The sequence below is a fragment of the Anopheles bellator genome, chromosome 2 (assembly GCF_943735745.2).
Source record: "Anopheles bellator chromosome 2, idAnoBellAS_SP24_06.2, whole genome shotgun sequence".
Lineage (NCBI taxonomy): Eukaryota > Metazoa > Arthropoda > Insecta > Diptera > Culicidae > Anopheles > Anopheles bellator.
The window spans coordinates 16,074,666-16,083,636 of NC_071286.1; the positions used below are offsets into that span (position 1 = coordinate 16,074,666).

Here is an 8,971-nt window from a genome sequence, read left to right on the forward strand (position 1 = left end):
ACGTACACAAAAATTGCGTCAACCAGTTCGGCTGACCGTAGTGCTCGACGGCAACGCACACGGTGTTGAAGAACACCAGCACGATGACGAACCAGTAGAACCACTGCGTCTTGACCGTGTGCCGGATCCAGAACCGGAATCGCTTCTCCGCCCGCCAGAAACCCTTGCACTTGCCCTGCGTTTTCACCTTCGCCTTCAGATAACCTGCGTGGGATATAAACAGGCGCGTGGTCAGCGACCGGGTGGCAGCAGGAAGGTAGTAATTGTGATCCGGTTGCCAAACCGGCTACCAGCAGCGATAATCCTACAGAACATACTTGTACTTGATTGAGGTAGCAGATGGTGGCAAAAACTAGCACCGTGAAGCAAGAGAGAAGCGATGATAAACCGGATCGGACATACGAGTCCAATTTAACTTATTAAGAAATGTGTTTTGAAGCGAAAATTATAAAATGAATTTTACAATGCGTTTGCTGGGTGAAATCAAGAAGCGGCACGAAAATGTTGCTCTTGCATGCGCCAAGCAGAAAACGGAAAAGAAATGCGGTTGAGGTTTGCTGTTGTTCAAGTCGAATAATAAAAGAAAGAAAATTGAAGCCGACTCCTACACACTCTGTTTGTTGAGAAAACTAGTAACAAAAAACACATCCCGAATCTAAACCCGAAATTTGGCAGTACCCCGTTACCCGTCTAATTACGCCCAGCCCCAAAAAAGGATACCCTCCGGGGCTACGGCACGACTGACCGGGCGGACCGATTGCTCCATCGTACAAATCATAAGAAGCGTTCGCTAGCAACGCTGGCAACTTTGGCAAGAATTGGCAGCAACAACTAGGAGACACAAAATACAAAACGGATCCTTTACCTTTCTTGCGCTTTGGCACAAACACTGGAAACGAGAGCCGAGGTTTCGGTTCGGCCGTTCGGGTTCGATAATGTTTTGTGGGGTTTTTGTTTTCGTGTTTCGGTAGATCGTCGAGTAACACATACACACGCACGCACGCACACAGTGCAACATGCAACAAGACATGGAATAGAGAAGGACGCGAGATCAAGAACGAAACCCAGAACCAGCCAGAACGAACAAACAAACAAACGATCAAACAAACACACAGCACAAACGGCAGACAGAGAGATAGAAAGAAAGAGAAAGAGAAAGAGAGTGATAAAACAGGTGAAAGAGAAAGGAGCCCATCATCACTGATAAGGAGTCGTGAACAATGGAACCTCAACGGATCAACACACAACTGCCTCGTGTGTCTAGTGTTCCGTGTGGCTCTTCCGGTGAGCCTCCTCGCGTGTGGTTCCTGTAACATTCATTGAACGGTGCCACACCCACATAAACACACATACAACAAAACAAACGGAATGTCTCCGTGGGAGGCGGAAACAGCGAGAGCAGCAAGGAGTGCAGGAGGTTTACCGTCATCGCCACAGTCATCGTCCGGATCGTCCTCCTCGGTGTCGGTTGATTTGGATTTGCCCAGGTTCTTAAGCTTCTTCCGCTTGGCCGCGGCACGTCTCCGAGCTGGGGCGAGTGGAAAGAGGAGAGAAAACAGGGCGAAAAAAAAGGATAAGAAACATGAGCAGCGGAACGACGGACGGAATCATTATGCGGTGCGGTGTAATATGATCAGTGCGCGTCGCGGGCACCGCCTGATATCCTTTTGTCCCCCTTGAAGGGTTTGTTATGAAAGTTCCCGCGCATCCCAACAATAACACCGGCCACACGCACACGCTAGCAAGGAACGCGAACGCTGGTGGTATTGGTGGGAGTCGGAGCTCCATCCGTCCAAAGTTTTGTTTTGTATGCCTCCCAGCCAGCCAGCCAGCCAGCTAGGGGTAGTGATAAGCGTGAACCCTACTACTACTGCTCCGAGTTCCCGGTAGTGAACCGGGAGAACGTTCATCCACCGGGCGTGCGGGTTCATCCGAAGTTCGGCTGCTAGTACCAACACGAGGCTGTGGAGCGCATGCGATTGCGATCGTGCACTAGCGTGTCGCCAGCGTGCACACGTGTCTGACGCGATGGGTTGGCCATGGACCACTTCCTCTGCGTGTATGTGTCCGTGTCCGTGTCCGGGACGGGCACCGCAGCGTGGTGTTGGTCCAGCGCGCCCCACTTCAGCGTGCGGTGAGCAAACGTCAAAACAGGACAATGGGAGGATGGGTCCTGGGTCCTGGGTCCCCTATCTGGTGGGTGATGCAACGACCAAGACAACAACAACCCATGAGCCCACGGAACAAACCTTCCATGATGTGCAGCCGCTCCTCCTCGGTGGTGCGCTCCTCGGCCAGGATTACTTCCTCTGTTGGTGGCGCGTGCGAGAGATGATGCGATGCGATGCGATGCGAGTTCCAATTTCCAGATGGAGGTCGTTTCCGATACATGGCCACGGGTGTACGTGTGGTGTGGATATGTGTGTATGTGTGTGTGTGGGTGTGTGATTGAAATGGAAGAATACAAAGGACGTGAGTAATTAGTAAGCCAATTAGTAGTAGGGCCCAGGACACCCATCGGCCCAGGCCCGTCCCTGGCCCCGCAAGCAAGCATTCGGGTGGTACGGAAGCATTTCGGGCCGGGTGTCCCCTTTGGGGTGTGGCGCGGTGGCAAATGAGCTGCTGGGCGGGGTGCTGCTGGATGTTGTAGGCAGGGTATGAAGGGCAGCACGAGGCGCAGGCACTAGTCGGGATGATACGCTACCGGCAGGGCTGGCAGGATGGCGGGGCGGGCGGGAAAGGATGCGGGGCGGGGCGGGGTGTCGCAAGGATGGTCGTGCAACAAGCCGAAACAATAGCAATACTCTACCCGCTTTACAAATCCACTCGACGTAGCCGTTGAGCTCTTTCTCGAGCTGCTGCTGCCTACGTAGCTTCAGAAACTCTTGGCGGTTCTCTACTTTTTCCCGCTCCTTAGCAAACTCACTACGGAAACACAGGCAACGGGCATCGCGGGGGCATCAGGTCAGGTGGGGGGGAGGGCGGTGGTGGTTTACAAAGAACAAAACAAGAAGAAGAAGAAGAAGAAGAAGAAGAAAGAAAAGCAATAGATGGCAGTTGACAGGCGCGAGCACGCACGACGCACGACGCCCGAGCGGGTCCGAGGTTAACTGTACAAGTCCAATTCCCAGGATGGCCGGCGTCCGAGCAACTACAGCGGGGCTGGGTGGGGGGGTGTGGGTGGGTCAGGGGGGTCTAGGTAGTAAGCAGTTGCTGGACGGTCCGGGTATGAGGGGCGGGGCGGGGGGGGTTACGGGGGACTGTATTGGCAAACCCGTGGGCATTAGGACCTGCTTGGGTAATCCAGTCGAGGTAGGATGTCATGGCTTCGATAAACATTTGCCTCGAGCGGCACTTGTGGAACTGGGCCTGCCGCTCGACGCGCCCTCTCTCGTTGGAGAACTCTCTGCGGTGTCCAATGTGGGTCCGTGACAGAGTGACAGACGGACAGCAACAGGGGGAGGGGAAAGTAGAAAGTTAGCACCAGCTTAGATCATCGTTCCCGCGGGAACGGGAGCTTCATTGGACGAAGTAAGCTAAACGGTCGGTCGTCGATAACGTGGCGTTCGTGGCGCGTGGCCCTCAGCGTGGGGCCGGGCCCACGGCGGTGCTACCTACCCGCTCAGCACACCGAGCACTAGGTTCAGCATGAAAAAGGACCCCAGCACGATGAGTGGCACGAAGTAGATCCAATTAAACGTCGAACCGAGGGCATCGTTGGTCTGCAAAGAGAGACGGCACCAGGGCGGTTGCAGTGGTCACCGGGTGTTGGTGGTGGTGGTGGTGGTTAATTGTCCGGACTTACCCAGTACAAAATGGCCGTCCAGCCCTCCATGGTGATGCACTGGAACACGGTCAGCATCGCGAACCCGATATTGTCGAAGCTGGTGATACCGAAGTTGGGGCCTTCCCACTGCTCCACGCACGTGCTGTCGCTACTGTTGCAGACGTACGCCCCGGTCGGTGCGATCGTGTCGTTGTCCGCGTTGCACGGCGTCGGGAACTCGCCCTCCTTCACTATTTGTGCTGTGGAAACGGAACAGTCGGACGAGGTCGATACACGCGCGGACCGGCCCTTCTTGCCTTTCGATCGCTACTTACTGATGTCCTCCAAGCTGTAACAGCTCCTGTGCAGCGCCCCGGAGTAGAACTCTAGGCCGATGATGGCGAAGATAACGATTGCGAACAGGACCAACAGTCCGATCTGCAGCAACGGGGCCATGGCTTTGATGATTGACTTTAAGACTACTTGTAAACCTGGGCACGGCACAGGGCACGAGTTGACGGAGAGCAGGGAGACAGAAAGCGAACGCGTCAGTAGTCGTCGTCGTTGCTAGGGCGCAGAGCCTACTACTACGACGATACACCAACCAACCAACGACAACTAAGCGAAACTAATAAAGCGACAAGAAGCAAAACGCTACAAACTCTGAACTCGGAACGAAACGAAACGAAACGAATCTCTACACTAATTTCGATTCGGAAGCATCGGAAAAAAGGCTATGAAGGTGCGGTTTTTTTTATGTCAATAAAGTAAGGAATTACGCTAATTAATTTCTTTCTTTTTTGGGCTTGTGACACAATGACATATAGGAAATCATAAGGACCTAAAGTGCCAACTCAAGGGGGCAACTCAAACACGAAATGGAGTGGTTCCTAACTACTAACGGTCTACTAAATGATAGTTTACAACAGCTACAACTCCGTGCCTGGTCGGTGGGGAGGCACCTACGATGGCTACTCACTAGGAATTCCAGATACTAATTTTAAGGGCCTTAACACACGGATCGCCCGCAGCGTCCTCAGATCTACTTCCGGTCCCTTTTGGGGGAATAATGTGATGAATCTAGCAATACGAGCGCAACGGCAACGAGATAGAGTTTTGAAGGGCGCGAAAACCGGAAAACAGAAAAAAAGACAGAGTAATATGAAGAGAACGCATCGGTTACGGTTCGACTCTATATCGGTTCTAGTGAGTAAACTACGCGCGAGCTTACTACAGGCGCAACCAGAACAATCTAAGAGAGGCATCCCCGGCCCCGGATTAACTACCACCGACTCGACTGTTGCTCCGTGAGTACGAGCACTCAAAACCTGTTCAATTCGGTCAAGCTAGACGCGGTACTGCCATGTCGGGACCAACCTTTTCGTAGTTCAAATTTGATGACGCTAAAGAGCCGTGGTCAAACGTGGGTGCCACGTTTGGCCATACTAATGGCGCCGAATTATGCAAATGCATACAACCATCAAAAACCCATCAAAACACCACAATGTCAGCCACTAGACGGCTCGCTTGGTTTTTGGGGAGCGAATTCGAACCTCGTCAAGCGTAGACTTTGTGGCCTTGCCAAAAGCGCTCCTGACACACTTTGGCAGCATGAGCATGAGCATGTAGCGAAAAGAAAGGATTGCAGCTCAAACCGAGCACTGGAAAGGATGGTTGGGTTGGGTAGCTCCAACAGCTTGCCGGTTGGAGCCGGCCGGTTGGAGAAAGAACGCAACAACACGAACGCAAAACGCAATGGACTCTAGTAGTAATTGCTTCCACTACTGGCTCTATGGCTGGCGCGCTAGGTAAGACTATCGGCTCGGCTAGTACGGTACTAGAAGAAAGGTGGCTGAACAGTAGTGACAGAGAAAAGAGCGGGGAAAGAAGTCAAACCCAAACCAAACCGGCTGGCGACTACTGCGGCTTACTTGGAATCCGTGAAACCAGCTTAAGGGGGCGCAAAACACGAAATGAGCGAAGCATTCGCAAATCAACATCAACATTGGCCTCGGCGAAAATAGTCATTGAACTGTGTTTGTTGTGAGAACGGGACGGGTTAGAGAGGGATTAGAATCGGGATCGTCGAACAAACCTCTAAATCGGATCGTCCCAAACTAACTGGGACGCGCTGGCAGTAGCTGCGTAGTGGCAGCTTCTCGGCGCCACCGTTTAGTATACTCGCGAACCACCCTCCCCCAAGCCCTGACATGCCCCCCCAATTCCCGCGCGAACCCCGTCACTTACCCCGTAACTACGACGAAAAAATCCATTATGTTCCATATGTTCCTGAGGTAGGAGTGTTTGTGCATTACAAACCCTAAGGCGAGGATCTTCAGTGATGCTTCGACGCAAAAGATGCCCAAAAAATATGCCTCCGTTTTTTCCAGCTTCTGAGCAAGTATCGTCTTGTCCCCATGAGGTAAGTGCTCCTCCAGAGCCAATACCACACAGTTGGCAATGATTGTCAGCAGCACGGCGTACTCGAAGGGCGGCCATTCGATGATGAACCGGGTGTATCTGCAAAGAGCGAGAAACGAGAGGCCAGCGGTGAGATGGAGGCCGCGTTGTTGGCTGGACGCATAACGCACTTCCTAATAATGTTGTCCTCGGATAGAATAAACAACGAGGTGGGTCCGCCTCCGGGCAGAGGCTGACCCCCCTGACTGCTGGGGCCACCCATTCTATCAGCTAAATAGTGGCCTCCTTTGCGTCCGAACTGAGTCCCGTTCGAACTCCGCTCGAGTGCCGCCTTTTGAGCCGCTTCTAACCTGCAATGAGAGAGAGAGAGAGAGAGACAGAGAGAACCGCGTAAGTAAACAAGGATATATCATGAGTACGTCTTATCGATGATTGATGACTCTCGGGCAATCTCTGGGTCTTAATGAGTGGCACCGTTCCAGCAAAGACCTCCGCGGCTTCCATGTCTTTTAAATAATGTCATTCCATTTTTACGTTGGTTTAGGATTAATGTGGCCTTAAAATTAGCTGCCCCCGTTGCCCTCCCGCCCGAGGACCTTGCGTTCACCGTCACCGTGTGGAGCACCAATTAAGGGCAACGGCTGAATTTCCCCCTATCAATCAAGCTCAGCCTGCAGCCTTACATAATACGGCCACTGCCAGGAGGCAAAACGCTCTGACGTGGACTGAAAACCGGAATCACCGTTCCGTTTTTTTGCATACCTCGCGCCGCGGCCGAGATTCCGCTTGTCATTGTGCCCCAGGCCGGGCCGGAGATCCTTTGGCAGCCATTGTGTAACTACCATTAAATCCGCATCGCGTCCGCTGAAGCACCAAGACCGGGGGCCGCCTCAGGTACGATACGCCAACGGCTACCAATTCAAGGCTTTCACTTCCATAATGAAGATGACGATGGCAAGGATGATGATGATGGTGCAACATGACATGGATGTTGTGCTCTCGATTTGCTCGAGAGGATTCGATCCCGTCGTTCGTTAGTGTGGGTGTGTGGGGCAACAATATGACAATACGACTTCCGGTTCGTTAGACGAACCAGAAGTCAGTGTGTAATCAAACCGCCTGAGAGTGATGAGATTAAGGACATGGGTCAACACGGGTGGTACCGTGTGGCAATAAATAGCAATTGCCGTAAAGCAGCAGCCGGATGACTGCCCGGGTTTATTATACGCGAAGTTAAAGCTCGGCTACGGCTTGCCGGCGGTCGTTTCCGTTGAGTCAGTAACTGGGTCACAGCCGGACCGAGTGAGCAGGATGCTCTGGTGATATCAATCCTTTCCAGCAGACCCATTACTCAGTAACAACCGGCGGCCGTGTCCTCGGGCGAACTCATTTGTGTGTTTCATTCAAACAAGTTGCAAATTGACAACGGCGCTTGCAAACCCGGGCCGGCCATGATCACCTGGCACCGGGCTCCGGTGGTGCTGTTTGGCCTTGTGTCCGCAATGGTTTTCTGCCGCGTGCCTCCGGGGCCCGGCGAGCAACATATTTGCAGGACCTGTTCTCGAAATCGCGTACGCCGGGACCCACCTTTCCGGTAGAGTGCTTTGGAGTTACCCCGGCCGATGGATATGGTTCGCAGTCACGAAACGGTTTCCGTGTTCTTGGGCGAAGAACCCCACGGCGAGTTACCTGCAGGACCAGCAGAGAGTCACTGCCATGATTTATGATTAATTTTTATTGATTTCCATGGGCCGCGGCCGGTGCCGTGTGGCACAGAAAACACTTGCGGAACCGGAAAAGCCAAGAAAATCGTACAGTTTGTTGGATGAGCGATAGCGGAAGATGACCGATTTAACGATGTGGCGATTTACAGACAACGATACTTGGGTCACAATCCCTTCCATTAGCCATCAATGCCATCGCCGTTTGCAGTGAGCCGTTCATGGTTCTCGCATAAAAGAAATTTATTGCCGCACGTTCCGTCCGACGGCCCTAGCGGGCTAGCGGGCTCATCAGCAAGCATGTTGCTCTCGTAATTTATTTTAATAGTAACAGAGCCTGACTGCGAGAAGGACCACCACCAAAAGGCAAGATGATTAATGTCACTGGTTTAGGTACTGTACCGTGGCGGTTTCTAGAATCAACTGTTGCGCCGTTCGCATAATGTCGGCCCAAAGGCCGTCAACGGTCGGCGTTGCGTGCCACGATTTGACGGTCGCGGAAAAATTACGATTAGCGATGAAAGTGAGTGAATTACATACCATCCCCGGTCTGGCCCAGTCCACGGCGCGGTTTGATTGTCATTTCCGGCGCCCGACGAAGTAACGAGCGCATGTCATGCTACCATCGTAAAGTGTGGTAAAAACATAATTCCTACGCCATGGCCGAGTCCACGCGAGCAATCGGGACACTAAACGGTCGACCCGGCACGCCCGGCAGTCCTTGTGCCTGGTCCTATTCAAGGCGCGACCAGAAGAAGAAAATAGGTGTGCAGCGCGTTTTGTCAACATGTTTAGCATTCCGCTCCGTTCACCGATTGGAGACAAATTGTTTCGTGTCGAGCATCGTGACAAATTATTGGTTCACCATTTGGCGAGCACTTTGCCAGGCACGAGAGCTCCGTTTCTGGGGTTTCGAATCAATGGCGCTTCAGGTTTGTTGATGTTACGGTCGAGCGCTTATTTATTCATTGTTATTAGAATGGACAGACAGGCCGTTTTGCGCACCAACTTTCAGATTTGCGCTCAAATTGGAACCACTGTCAGGATTCGGTTCGGTGTAGCA

At 52.7% G+C, this 8,971-nt stretch overlaps 1 protein-coding gene across 6 annotated transcripts in view; it reads right to left on the minus strand.

Annotated features, from left to right (window-relative positions):
* LOC131212809 (voltage-dependent calcium channel type A subunit alpha-1-like) overlaps window positions 1–6,476 on the minus strand; it is a 30,965-nt gene extending 24,489 nt beyond the window's left edge. For 2 of the 6 annotated variants that reach the window (XM_058206834.1, XM_058206838.1), the window contains exons 1-10: window positions 6,358–6,449; window positions 6,014–6,286; window positions 4,746–4,846; window positions 4,102–4,257; window positions 3,806–4,026; window positions 3,619–3,722; window positions 3,291–3,406; window positions 2,250–2,309; window positions 1,424–1,528; window positions 7–204 (exon numbers count right to left, since the gene is read on the minus strand). In XM_058206834.1, coding sequence (XP_058062817.1) covers window positions 7–204; window positions 1,424–1,528; window positions 2,250–2,309; window positions 3,291–3,406; window positions 3,619–3,722; window positions 3,806–4,026; window positions 4,102–4,257; window positions 4,746–4,846; window positions 6,014–6,286; window positions 6,358–6,449 — 1,426 coding nt within the window. Of the gene's footprint in view, window positions 1–6; window positions 205–1,423; window positions 1,529–2,249; window positions 2,310–2,809; window positions 2,926–3,290; window positions 3,407–3,618; window positions 3,723–3,805; window positions 4,027–4,101; window positions 4,258–4,745; window positions 4,847–5,697; window positions 5,799–6,013; window positions 6,287–6,357 lie in introns of all 6 variants that reach the window. The other 4 variants (XM_058206839.1, XM_058206835.1, XM_058206836.1 and 1 more) reach the window with 4 other exon arrangements.
* Window positions 6,477–8,971: the final 2,495 nt, after the last annotated feature.